Genomic DNA, 14,754 nt, shown 5'->3' with positions numbered 1-14,754 from the left:
TGCCACTTATTTGTCATCTCTTCTCATCTCCCATCCATCTTTTCATCCCCCATGACATAAAATGCAGTGTGAATCTTTCCTCCGTAGGAAAAAAAACACACACTGATGGGATGTGTTGTGACAGAGTGATGGCTTTTTCATCTTTTCTATCAGATCCTGTTTCATTACAATGAACTTCTCATCTGATACACACAGAGACGCTAAACATGGATGCACACACACACACACAGTTTTTTTCCTCATATGCACACATGAGCAAACTCTTGCTCCAACATTTACGCACACACAAAGTAGGTCACCTTGATGTGTGAGCTCAGTCGTTTTGTTTGTGTGTGTGTGTGTGTGTGTGTGTGTACACCCATGAGGATTGCGTATTGTCCTCTTATGTTCCTCTGTGTCCCTCATAGCCCCAGAGAGAGTTGAGTCATTAGTCTGCCTGTAAGTCATTTAGTCCCAACTCAAATTTAATTACCCGACCTGAAGTCAGAGGCATTTACAGTCATGTTTACTTTCACGTCGATATATGTTGCACAAGGGGAAACAAGCTGTGCATCCATGCTTGCTGATATCACGGATTGAGTGAGAACATAATGGCCTAAGCGTGGAGTGTCACCATGATGATTTACATAAAGGGCAATGGTCCAAATATCTGTCTGCGGTGATTCGTCGGACCACTATGTGGCATTTTTTCTACAGATGTATCTACAGCCTTGAACCATCTAAACAAACTGTGAGTCCTTCAGCCTGAAAAATCCTTGAACACCGCTGGGAAGGACAAGACAAGGCCACATTAGGATATGAGGTACACGCAGCCACACACCACCACATCCAGTATATGGCATTAGTCTTATATCTAGTAGTGTTTTGATTAAAATGTCATCCAATAATTATTTCAAACATGTGAACACAATGTCCATTCATCCTCCTGTGCTCCTTGTCAGGAATGCCCCAGTCAGACGGATTTGATCCTCAGGGTAAAATAAAATAAAATAAAGTGAATTTATTCAGTTTTCGGTCTGAAAGCACCACGTGGTCACAGGATGCCACTCTAAATCTAATTAGTGTTTCACTTATTCCTCTATTTAGTCCCTCAGCTCCATTAAAGGTTTTTGAATTGAAAGACAGTGTGGCAAAGACAAACCTGATTGTGTAGATGGTCATTTTTCTCCAAATAGAATGAAGTTTTGTTTTTTTTTCTCATTGGTATTCGGTTGTGGTGAAATGATCCTCATACAGAGCTAATGGTTACTAGTAGTGGTGGGGGACATCGGACCGGTCCCACAGCCGTACACACACTTGCCAGCGTTCTGGGCCAGCCCCACATGACTGCCGTGAGAGGAAACGGTGATGACGACAGTGCGTAAATCGGCAGCTGGAAACGAGAGCTGCCCCGTTTGCGCGGTTTGGACGGTGAGCAGAAGTGTCTGCCAGCATTCTATCCGGAGGATCCGCTTGCAAAGGACCAGATCTGGTTGCGCGTGCGTCGGATCAGAGAGGGATGCTGCGCTTTGTTTCTCTCATCATCTCTCCTATCTGATTTTTGTGTTTGTTTATTTGTTTTGAGAAATGCAGAGCTGGCTGTGTAAATATTTTTTTTCAGCGCGATAAACTTTATAGGTTAACGAATCTTATTTGAGCATTCAAAAGTGCCAAAAGAGGTAAAGAAGTCACCCACTGAAGATGTCCACGACGCATCAGAGCCCCCCGGCGCCCAACCAGAGCTACCTTTCCACGGCCACCTACGAGCAAGCAGACCCCTCGGAGGTGGAGAGGCAAATCCGCCTGATGCTTTTCGGCTTGTGCGTAACCATCGCGGCCGCTACTGTTATCGGGGGTGTGTATTCTCTCCTCTCTCTGCTCCGGATGAGGAGGAAAACATCTCTATGTCTCATTGTGGCTTCCATGTCGGTGGACGACCTGCTCAGTGTGATCCCTCTCTCCCTCTTCATGCTCCTGCAGTGGGAGAGAGATGGAGGTGGAGGGTCGGCCGGCTTGTGCGCTTTATCCGGACTTCTCTACGTGTTCCAGGGGGTTTCGAGTAACATGAAGGCTTGTCTGATCGCAGCCTACACTTTTTATGTCACCAAGAGATTTGGAGTTCTGCAGTCTGTCCGCCGGCCCCTGAGAGTGATGTGGGCCATAGCCGGTGTGTGGGCGGTCAGCCTGGCCGTTAGTGTGCTACCTTTGTGCGGGTGGGGCAGCTTTACGCCGGCTGTTCTCGGGTGTTTCCCAGAAACTGAGAGTTTTTACATCCTACTGCTTTTCTTTTTATACTCCATATGTTTTTGCGGCTTGTTGTTTTTCTTTATCCCTCTCACCTACCAGCTGCTGTGCTCCAGAGAGCCCCAGAGGACTTTACTGTGCCCAAGCTATCTGGAGATGGCGAGGGGACTGAGTGGGTCTGCTCCCCTCTGTGATATCCAGTCTTTCTCCCGGGAGACTCTGAACAAAAGTTTCGGTGCCTACAACGAACTGAGTCCGAGTTCACGCGGGACCGGGTCAGAGCTCAGGGACAGAGAGAACAGCGTGGTGTCTCCGGTGTCAACCAGCGGGCAGAGGACAGCTGCTGTCGGGGACACACCGGTGGTTTTTGCACAAAAGCGCTTCTCCATGATATTGGCGTTCGTCCGAGTTATTTTATGGATGCCAATGATGGTAAGCTGCATGATGATTAAAAAGAAAGGACACACTTAAAGCAGCAGCCTTCAGAAATAGCTGTCATCTTCAAATACCCCAAATATAGCCTAAATTCAAATGTGTGAGTATGAGTGAGAACATGTTGAGTATGAATGTTCATTTCAGACTAGTGTCTTAGAACTGTCTTCACATGAAAGAACTCCCAACTGGGAGTCTAATCCTTATGCCACTCCCACCCACCACACACACACACACACACACACACACACACACACACACACACACACACACACTCGTCCAACCTTACTGTGTCTGTTGTTGTGTGATGTGTTATAGTTATTCTATTGTTGAATGTTGGAATTATTAATATGCTGCAATTTTTTTACTAACTAAATTTTACCCAGAAGTCAGTCGCAACAAAGAGATACGAAGCATATTATTCAATTCAAAAGTGGCTCTCGTTTCCATTATTCTTTTAACTTATATATTTACATTGTGGGAAATCTATGAGAAAGTGATGCAAAAATATGTAAATCAGAATAGAAATGTGTTAAAAGGAAAAATATCCTTGAGGTATCTTGGATTTTTTTATGGAGGCAACTTTGGAGGGTCTAACATGCTGGATGAATTCATCTCTGAGGCTGACAGTCACATTGTGGTTTCTTTCGAAGTTCAGTCAACTTTGACTCTAAAGAATATGAATTAGTACCAGAGTCCCCCCCCCCCCCCCCCCCCCCGCCACCACCGCCATAGCAGGTTTAAGTAACACCCAAAGAAAAGCATTCATTGTATTCTCAAATCTCCTGAATGATTGCAACATTGCGACTGCGGCTGATACAACATTTGTTCCCTCTCAATAAAAACAAAGAATTTTTTCAGTGTAAAAAATACAGCTCTGCCAGAAGAGAACAGTGTGCAAACAGAATTGGCAAACCAATGTGCAACACTGAAAAGGATGAATACAAAAAAGTTAGTTTAGAACCGAGTCCAAGCAGTCATGTCTTGCCCAAGAAGAGGTTTCCGTTTTATTCATTTCTTCAAACTCCACTTACAGGTAGGCGATAATATTTTCTAGAGAACCTTCAAGGCCAACTGCACAGTGCTGCACCTGTTGCAAGGCCAAGTGGCTGAGTATAGATTATTATTTATGCAGCATTTTCAACATTTCAACCCACGCGCAGTATAGGATGATGCAGCATTTTGCATTTTGACTGAAATCACAGATCATTACAAAACAAAACAAAAAGAAAAGTAAGAAGAATCTGTGTGATGTCTTTTCATTCATGACCCCCCCAAACACACACACACACACACACACACACACACACACACACAACATCCTCATGCATCCTGAATCACTGATACTTCAGTGAAATCCTCTCCCCTTTCTTTTCATTCACAGACTTTAGTGTTGGTGCGGCATGCAGTGAACGTGCGCAGCTCATCCCTGGAGACGCTGAGCTTCTTTCTCACTTTGCTTGCCCCTGCAGTCACACCTCTGTTTGTGCTTTCTAAGCGCTGGATCCACATGCCCTGTGGCTGCTTCATTAACTGCAAACGTGATCCAACGCAGGATCCCTCAGGTAGCAAAGAAGGATAAAAGATATCCCGAAAGATTTTACAGCACACGTCTTTCAAAGCGATTCGTTATTCAAAATGTGTATTTTTCCTTTCAGGTTAACATAAATAGCCCCCCAAAAAACTGAATGAAGTCTTTGTTACTCCAGAATTCAGAAAGAGCCAGCCTTGTATATTTAGCTTTACGTGAATTAACTGACAAAAAATAACAAGTATTGTTGTATTGAAGTATTGTGTCAACTTGAAGAACCCCTAACTCCCAGTGTGATATGAAACTTTGTTCATCTGTTAGATTTGATTGAAAGTAATAACTCTCCATTTATTCCACAGATATGAAAAGAAGATTTGAGTTCAACCTTTCTTTTCAACAAGGCTACGGAGTGTATAAGTTATCCCACGCTGCCATTACTCATCACAGTCCACCTACCGAGAAGCCGGCCTATCACAGCCTCTTTAACTGTGACTTCCCTAACACCCGTCTTGATGCGTTAGAGAGTGGTGGACTCTCCAGCTTGGGGCCCAATTTTGATTTCAGCACTACAGGTCCTGTGGACAGCTCCTCTCATGCAGACCTGTTAGAAGCTGTAGCGGGCAGAGGAGAGGCCCTGGCTGATTGTCCTCCACCCCCTGAGGAGAACCATGGAGACGGTGATGATTTCCGCTGTGTCCCTCCCCTGCCCTCTCACCAAGAACAGGATCACAATCTCACCGACACCTCATCAGTTTTCGAGGGGTCAGAGAGGAGGCTTTCACATGAAGAGTGTCGAAAAATCGAGTTGACAGACTGGGAGTGGTGCCGGAGTAAATCAGAGAGAACACCCAGACAGGTACACTGTCGTGATGACAAACAAACTTGGCATAACTTACTGTATATTTGTCATTTTGTGGTTCAAGACTGGCATGAACTGATTGTTCCACACTCAGTCAAACCTTTTGCTCTTCTATATGAGTGAAAAGCCACTGCAACATAGGCTGATGTATTCTAGAGTTGATCATTAAGGAGTCAAATGGATTTTAATCTCCCTGTCTATGTTTACACTTTGTCCAAAAGGAAATTAAATGCTCCTTTATTGCACTTTTCGTGTTAGGTACAGACCAACACACAGCTGGGGGGTTAGGATGTCGTCTTTAGATGTGTATGCATCTTTGTGCAATTGTCCATTTAGATGATTGTCTAACTTCCTGTTTGTTTGTTTTTCTGCATCTGTGACTACACCTCTTGATTATCAAGCTGAAAGATTTGGAACCATGCATGCACACCCGTCCACTCCTCTCCCCTCATCCCCTCTCCTCGCCTCTCATCTCATCTCCTCTTCAAACCACAGTTTGAGCTAATGCAGTTGTTGATCAAGATACTATCTGCGGGTCCACTCCATTCTAGTAAGAAATGTCTGTCTTTCAATATGAAATATCCTGTCATGACTACTCAACAGAGCAGCTCAAAAGGCTGCAGCTCTGTTCACTGATTTAGTGTTTTTGGCAGACTTAATAGCAGTTTCCCTATGTGTGTTTGTCAGCATTTTGTGTGTCCTTCATGCGTGATATTGAATGACAAATTTTAAGAATCCATGTCTAGACACACTGTATATAAGCTGCTCATTCTACATCTACATATACACAATTACCTGCATACATGTTTACGCCGAGGTTTCATTCACTCAGTTACTAAAAGTATCTCGGCCCAGTAGACCTTTAGGTCAACACATAAACAATACAGCCCAAGACAGTTGGTGAAGAACACATAGCCTCGCAAACTCTAATCCATTTTAATCTGTTTCTTTCATTGTAGTTGACATGATGTGCTCTTGTTTTACCACAGGCTTAGTTCTCTCTGTTTCTTTCTTTCTTTCTTTCTTTCTTTCTTTCTTTCTTTCTTTCTTTCTTTCTTTCTTTCTTTCTTTCTTTCTTTCTTTCTTTTGTTTTCTTCTTTTGTTTTGACCCAATTGAACTGTTAAACAAAGGCAAAAACAGTTATGGCTCAATGAGCAACATATCCTGGCATTAAGATACAGAGGAGAGAATATTCAACAGTAGCAGAGCCACAGGCATTACCTTTGAAAATGACAAATGCACTCATTTGGAGTTTTAAAACAATAACACTATTAACCAGTTGCAATGTCAAATCAAGCTGTGACACAAAAAGACGCTTAAAAAAACCAACACATCCTCGTGCCCACACACAAACACATGCATTCCCTCTCTGTCTCTCTTCCGCTCTGTCTGTGCTCTACTTATAAGTCTGAAATGTTTCGGTTTGAAAATCACCAGAGGGTGGAAAATCCAAGGAGCACGCATCAACAGATTGGCTTTGGCACTCTATTTGCATCATGTATAAGTCTAAGATACTCACTGCTGGCGTGTGTATTGGTTTGTGTGTCCTACTTCTCGGTTTCACAGGAAGGAGCTTGTTACAGTGTGTTCCTGTTGGCTATATTCCTTGATTGGGGTTGCAGTTACAGTATTTGCAATCGGGGACTCGAAAATGTATTCGGTAAAAGTGAGAAAATGAAAATCCTAAGTACTTTAAGATTGAAAGTCTATTTTTGCTGCTTTGCTCCTCATTAGCAGGCTAGATGTCATTACCAATCACCTCTCCTTCTTACTGTCAACCCCTCCGGCCTTCAGCATCCACAGGGAGAGGCGGAATTAGAGTTGAAAGACATCTTTACCCTCCCTGTGACTTTATACTCTTTGTTAGCGAGCACAGAGCCGGAGGCACGTTTGCAAGCCTTCTCCCTGGGGGGGAAACAGAGACATATTAATGTGCATTCATTCAGATGTAGGGAACTGAAAGCCTTGTTACCCATCCAAGAACAAATGAATGAAACTGAATGAAAATGAAACATCAATTCAAGTTGAATGTAGAAGGAAATCAGAAGAGCTGGATCACTTTAGTGTAAATACCTTAAAATGTTGGACTAAAGTTTTATCATGTTTCCATCCCAACAGTGACTTGCATCCATTTCCCAGAAAGGTACTCTACAATCACATTATCCAATCAATCTAATCCTAATTTAATCACTCTAAAATGTGATTATTTATGTCACAGGGACATGAGACTTATCCTGACCAATACTTGCATTACCAGTTTTACTAATTAGATACACATTGTTTCCCTGATAGCACTTGTTATCCGACTGGCCTTAAAGCGATACGTCACCCTAAAGTGATCATATATTTATCACTTACCATTAGATGTTTTGAATTCATAAAGTTTTTTTTTCATTCATTTATTGGCCAGGACTGATGGCATTCCTGCAGCAGATGGATGAAAGAGATGGGAGGCGAGATGTCACATACACGTGCATAGTCACGCTCACGGCGTAGAGTGAGAAATCAGAACTGTTTAGGTGTTCGTGAAGTATTGACTATACAACTGGATGAAGAAAACCTAGATTGTGACTTTCAGAGTTTATAAAGAGATGTTTTAGGTAGGTTGTTGCTTTTAATCTTAGGTTTCCATTAGCTTCCAGTAAAAAAAAAAAAAAAAAAAAAAAAAAAGTTGCTTATATGTCTGAATTCTAGATTCAGGGGAATCGAAGGAGAAAAACATCCTCATGCACTCAAAATCTTTAATGGTGCATATAAATGATTATTTTTGAGGGATGTATCACTTTAAATGTGGTTTATGTCCCCTGAAATAGCATACACACACACACACACACACACATATACACACATGGACACAAACGCACATGCCCATTACTGTAATTCCCACTCTAATGGGTTTCTAAGCATTATTTAATTTGCTTGACAATGTGTTTCCAGTTAGACATTGCAGTCTCTCCATCTCTTTTCTTTTTATTCCCAACGATGCAAAGACCCAGTGTCAGGGAAAACAAAACATTGAAATACACTTGTTTTGTTTTTTTGGTTTTTTTTATAATGTGCGTCACTGTCACAATCAGATCATTCCATTGAGCTAGTCTAAATAATTTATAGGGCTTAATGAGACCTGCCGTTGTCTCCCTACTGCGACAGCGCAGGATGGTTCTCCTTCCCTCTGCTAATGCGCTTCCTGAAGCGCACCATGTTGACAGTCGTTCACTTTGATGCAACGTAGGGTGAAATAATATTCACAGAAACGTAATAAAATGTGATTAGAAAAATATGGAACACTATAAATAAACCCTGCAAAATAGGCTAATTTGTAGAATATAAATTGAATTAATGACCCGAGACTATTCATTACTTTAGTTGACAGAACATCAGCCAGTGATGTCTTTGATCATTTCACCATTGCACCATATTTTCCCATCCTTTTTTTTCTCTTTTGCTGTGAAGTTGAAAGGTCTCTGGTAACAGCTTAACCCATGAAGCGCAAACATCTCATTTGGTTCGCAAACTACGGTTGACAGGGCTCTTATGTAAGCCTCATTATCTCGTGGTATGGGAATTGTTGGTCACGTATCAATTACTTTGAACAGAGGATGAGAAAAGGTTATCTCATGTAAAGCATCAGAAGATTTATCCTTTCTTGTAAAAATATGCTGAGTAGCCAAATAGGATTTAATGATGTGAATAATAGTATTTATCAATTAATCAGACCTATGATAGATATTTTTGATGTTAACGGAATTTTTTTATTTTTTTTTCATGTAGCGGTCATCAGGCGGTTTGTCAATCCCTCTGTGCGCCTTCCAGGGCACAGTATCTCTGCAAGCTCCAACAGGGAAGACCCTCTCTCTCTCCACCTATGAGGTCAGCAGTGATGGACTCAAAATCTCCCCCAACAATGCCAAAAAGGTAACAGCACTTAATGCTTCTGTGTAGGCAACAGCTGGGGCTGAAGACATTATGCCCCCCCCCCCACCCCCATTCCATCTGTCCCAGTTTTCATAGACACAATAAATACACGTGAAACACGGGATGAACTGATTACATCTTAGCAGGCAAAGGTCAAGGTCAAAAAGCAAGTTTGGCCTTGTGAACGTGATATTTCAGGAAGACCTCGAGGGAATTCCTTCATATTTGGAAGCTACGCTCACTTGGACTCAAAAATGAACTGACGGCTGTCAAAGGTCAGGGTCACTGAGACTGCGCAGCATGTTTTTACGGACGTAATTCAAGCATTCACGTAAAAAATATTTCGCACCATTGTATGGCATTTACGCAGATTAAAAAAAGGTCAAAACTGAGCTGGATTATAGAATAATAGCAGATGTGTGCAGGACCCTGAAGAACACAATGCTGAATTCCTCAGGGAGAACAGTCTGATCCGTCCCCTCCTGAAAAGAGCTTCGCTGTCGTGAGTCCCGTGTAGAATTTTAGTTCACCATCTTCTCTTCCTCTCCCTGAATATCAACCAGGACAGGGGTCCTCCTATTTGTCTGCTTGTGAATTACAGCCTCATGACCGATGTTAAGCTTTAAGTGATTGATGCTGCACCATGTGAGCTCTCAATCAGTCCTCTGTAATAATGATGGAGACGGCATATTTCCGACCAAAATCGCTCACAGTAATCACACATGTCGAAATAATGACAAGTCCTCTTTCATCAGAAAACCATTTTAAAAACACCTTTAAAATGTGTACTCCTTACAGCAGATATTACAAGCTGGGACAAAGATGGATATAAACTAAAACTGGAAGGGAACAATGACTACGTGATGACAAATGTGTTTCTTTCATTTAATATGGTCTCTGTGGGGAATGAAAGTTGTGAGTGGATGTAGAGGCTCAGCTGTTACTTACCTTCTTACATTGCATGTCATGTAAATGCCACAGAGTTTCGCCACTGTAATTTCTGTATCTTCCATGGTCACAAATAGGCAATATAACCTTATCGCTATGTATCCTGCAAATTAAAGTTGTCCTTTTTTCACTTAATTCCAAAGTAAATGCATGAATTCTAGCCTGGCTGATCAAGATCTTTACTATTTTGTGGGAAATGAGTAGTTGACTGCATAACAAAGGCGTGTTGATTTGGGTTGAACTATACTGTGACCTGACTGGGCTCTTTATGTTTTAGCTGTATAATTAACCTCCTTTTGTCTCATAGGTGGAGGTGTACCGCTCCAAATCTGTTGGGCATGAGCCCAGTGCAGATGATGCAGCATCACAGGGCCAGACTGGAGATGCGAACATCAGCGGTGTGGGAATGGGCATGGAAATTGGACTGGGTATAGGTTCAGGTGTGGGAGACACCAACGTCAAGATCCACCTGGAGGTTCTGGAGATATGTGACAATGAGGAGGCCATGGACAGTGTCTCCATTATCTCCAACATCAGCCAGTCCTCCACCCATGCCCGCTCACCGTCGCTGCGTTACTCACGTAGAGAAAACCGATTTGTCTCATGTGACCTAGGCGAGACAGCTTCCTACTCACTGCTCATCCCTGGCAGCGGCAACCCAGAATCAGAGACCATCAATATCACTATACCCGACACTGTTGAGGCGCACCGGCAGAACAGCCGGCGTCAGACACAGGGGAGCACGGGATATCGCGAGGAAATACAGCTGCTCAATGAAGCCTACCGAAAGCAAACTGGAGACACAGAAGAGTGAAGGGAGGTGTCAGAAGTTAAGAGATGTCGTAATCATTCCAAATTTACTTCTTACTGGTCCCAACCTTAATTAAACTGACAAGTGACCTAAATTATATTAGTCTGTTTGTTGGTTTGTTTACACGTGGACACATCCTCTTCCCTCTTCCTGTGGAGTTGTCAGAGAAAGATCAGGCCTTATAAGCAGAGATGTCATATTAAATTGGGGCAAAGAAAAGATTGAGAGACAGAGCCAAATGAAATGGGGGGGGGGGGCAGTATTCCAGCAGTGCATCAATATCCCTGCCAAGACTTTCACCATATGGCAGACTATCATCATCAAAAGAGATACAGCTAAAGAAAGAGATGCAGTGAGATGGGAAAAAGGTGGGGCAATGCGACGGTCACATTTCTGACATGAAGACTATGTCACTGATGACTCAGCTGTGAGGGGCGGGTCCACCTGACCTATGTGTCTGACTCATTCTTTTGTGCTGTGCATTTCACTGTGTTTTGCTTACAAGAGTAGCCTTGCCTGTTCAGGCTAGGGTTCTGATTGTATGAGATTAATAGTTTATGACACCAGCTGCCAAAGGTGTTCACATATGTGTACCTCTCATATGAATGTGTTTACTCTGCTGATTTGTTTTCATTATTGTGTATTTCCCTCTTACCTGCTGCTTAGTGTCCATTACACAATCAGATAAGACGGAGACCATACCCATTCTGGAAATGTAAAACAGGAGTGATTATGACAGAGGAGTGTAAAGGGATACTTAGGTAGAGTGGTTTTCCATTTTTGTTCTATTTTTTTTGCGTATTCATTGCAATTTAAATTAGTGACAGTGTGCATATTTTACTACAGTATATATGCAGCATATGAATGTAGATTCCAGGGCCACTTTGAGAATCATCTCTTTGCTCACTCAATTTACCGCCCAACCAATTAGTAACCAACACAGCCCTCTCATTTTCTATGTATGTTAACTGTGGTCTGGAATCCTGTTTTTAATGACTAGTATTATATATTTCTATAGCATTTTGAATGGTTACATGGACCCTAAACACAAGTGTATACATCTTTATTCTCCTTCAAGATATTATCAATACATACAAGCTGAATTAAAAAAAAGAAGAAGTATTTTTAGCACACATCCTTCATCTTTTCAACAATACAGACCACAAAAAGACAAAAATCTATTAGTGGTATATATCCAAATCCATCTGGTTTCTATTCCTGTGAAATAGATAGAATATCAACAAATATCATGGTGTCCATCCATCCATCCATTAATCGTCGATTGATTTTATTGGCATGTGTATGAACTACGATTAAGCTAGCTAGCAAAACTACAACGGTTCACTGTGCATCTTGGTGTCCTCTGTTCGCTTATTCGAACCCCTTTTTCCCCCAAAATATCATGGTTATGGGCCACAGGTCGAAAATTGTTGTTCGTGTTGATGAAATTGTGATCTGTGAAGGCTCCTGATACTGTGCCACGCAATTTACAGAATTCTGCTTCATCGTTGGAGCCCAAGATGGCTTCATCTCTCACTCCCCGACAGATGGTTCAATCCCGTCAGTGCCTCACCCACCTCATGTTATGATTCACTCAGATTTCACGCAATATAAATTTTTGCTTTTGTGTTCTATTTCACGTGGAAGTAATTCCTTATACATGATTTAGACACACCGTTTTCAGCTGGACTTTCAATATATGCACATTTACATGAAAGTCTACAAACAGCTGTAAAATAGTTTGGACAAATTGTAGAATATAAATGTATTTAAGTCTGATTTATTGTGGTGTCTTTATGTTGGTTGTTTTTGCAGTTGATACATCATCTGCACTTTAAGGACTTCATTTGCAGGCTTTTGAAAATGTCCTGGAAAGCGAGCCCACTTCATCAACAGCAACATGTCCCATCCTCCTGAAGAATGTTGTCATTAAAGATTCATAGCGGAAAACTGCCTCCATCAAAATTGCAGTGCATTTTTCTTCCTGTGCTCCTGGGTAAAATATGAAAATAATGTCTGTCTCTAGGAATCATAATGAATGTAAAGTTGCATTCAATGTCCTGCTTTTAAAATGAGTAGTAAATGATGCCAAAGGTTTTTAACCTCTGCAACTCTGGAACCAAAGAGAAGGGAAATTTCTAGATCGTTACCTTTCCCGCTTTTAAACAGCATCTAATCAACCTTGTTGATCAATAAGCTGTCGTTTGACTTGATTGTAAGCATTACAGGAATAAAAAACAAATCTGTTTAAGTGTTTGTATGTCTTATCAGTCATGCCAGCCAAGCTGGACTGATCCAAATCACAGAGACTAAATTGTGTATCTTAAAAGCAAATAAAGTTCAATAATTATCTACATTAAAGCTGTATGACAATAATCCTCCTTAGATATTTTTTATGCTCCCTAGAATTAAATCAGCTGATATCTTCAAATTGTAGTATATTTTTGGTGATTTAATGTGATACAAATGATTTAAAATATTTCTCTATGTCAACACTTAGAGATTATGGTAGAAAAGTGAAGGGATGGAAAAAACAAAAGCAGGAAGTGGGAGACATTTTGAGGAAAAAGAACAAGAAGATTGAAACACAGGCACAGACAAATGCATTATTTTAGTTTTCAAAGATTCTGGCCTTTTCGAGTTTTCATTTCTGATCCAAGGACATTCACCTCCCACTCACGGCCTTTGATTATGTTAAGAATAATCAAGCTGCAGTTAAACTGCAGCATCAGTCACTGACTGCATATGCCTGCATGCACCTCCATACATAGAGAGAAGAAGAACTTTCTTAAATGATTCAGTAGGATTATTTGTATGTAGCGCATGTGGCTCTGAAGGGATGGAAACGAGGTGCATAAGAGAATCATACATCCACAGCAAAGCTGAGAGGATTGAAGGGTGTGTGTGTGTGTGTGTGTGTGTGTGTGTGTGTGTGCAGAGAAGCCATCCTCTTTCCCCTCATATTCATTTGTTTGTACTCATATTTCTATTTCACTACTCACACTGATTCCAACTCATGATTGTTAACTCCAATTTTTATATGAGAAAAACAAGGTAAGACATTGACAGTGCCCTCAAAATAATGATGCATATTTTTGGTTCATAATTTGTCCATTTCCTCTATTGTAATAAATATTTTTCCTTCAAAATGTTTTTTTTTCTTCTAAAACAAAGATTTGTCTTATCATGCAAAGTGAAAACAAATCAGTTCATCCAGAAAAAAAGAAAATCTGGAAAAGATTTTCTTACAAATTACAAACCGTGGCAGATGCTGTGAAATTAGACACAGTGCACACATTTTCATTTCACAGATGATGAAATGAAGCAGATCATATCTTTGTTAGTTGCTATGATGATGACAGGAGAGAGGAAGTGTGTGTGAAAGCAATTTCATTTAAAAGTAGGTAATCATGATATGTAAGGGCAGGTTCACAGAGGGTGGGATTTACTCCCCTCGCGCCTTTATTCCCTCCTTCTATTCCCTTTGTTTATTTTTGTCTCTCATTCAGTGTACATACGGAGACGACAGATGAGAGAGAATAGAAAGAAATGCAAAAACTACATTTTTTACTCATTTAATATTCCAACTAATTCAAAACAACACGGTCTTGAGTATGATCCAATTAGATGTTTGCTGCGAGCGTGAACACCCAAAAACAAACAGAGTCAGCGAAGTGTGAAGAACAGAAATGAGAAAACACTGTTGTTGCCAGCTACCTCAACACTGAGAAAACAGAGGAAAAACAACAAATTATTGATTGAAAAGAGTTTGTTAACTTAAGTGCAGAGTGCACTTGCTTTGTTTCCAGACATGAATTGTTAATAAAGAATTCAGCCTTGGGAAGCGAGTCATTTACTGCCAAAACTACGATAAAGTAGAAAGAAGTATTGCTATATTTTACAAGTCATAATCAAGGGCATTATGGGTTAGAACGATGGGTTCCATTTTTCATTATACTTCCCAGCTGTAGATATAACAGCACATTTGGAACAGAGTGGAACAGGACCTAGATGGAAGGCTGCAGACTTTAAAA

At 41.2% G+C, this 14,754-nt stretch overlaps 1 protein-coding gene across 1 annotated transcript; it reads left to right on the top strand.

Moving 5' to 3' along the window:
• The first annotated feature begins 1,224 nt into the window (after window positions 1-1,224).
• LOC147254800 (putative G protein-coupled receptor 149) lies at window positions 1,225-13,094 on the top strand. Its single transcript, XM_086215209.1, has 5 exons — window positions 1,225-2,655; window positions 4,040-4,220; window positions 4,546-5,042; window positions 8,818-8,961; window positions 10,217-13,094. Exons 1-5 carry the CDS (start codon window positions 1,681-1,683, stop codon window positions 10,721-10,723), a joined length of 2,304 nt encoding a protein of 767 aa, XP_086071335.1. The 5' UTR covers window positions 1,225-1,680; the 3' UTR covers window positions 10,724-13,094.
• The last annotated feature ends 1,660 nt before the right edge of the window (window positions 13,095-14,754 follow it).

The sequence above is a fragment of the Aulostomus chinensis genome, chromosome 10 (genome assembly GCF_037954235.1).
Source record: "Aulostomus chinensis isolate RoL2024-O1b breed Wild chromosome 10, RoL_Achi_v1.0, whole genome shotgun sequence".
NCBI lineage: Eukaryota > Metazoa > Chordata > Actinopteri > Syngnathiformes > Aulostomidae > Aulostomus > Aulostomus chinensis.
Note: the sequence above shows the minus strand (reverse complement) of the source record. Positions and strands in the feature narration are given on the sequence as shown.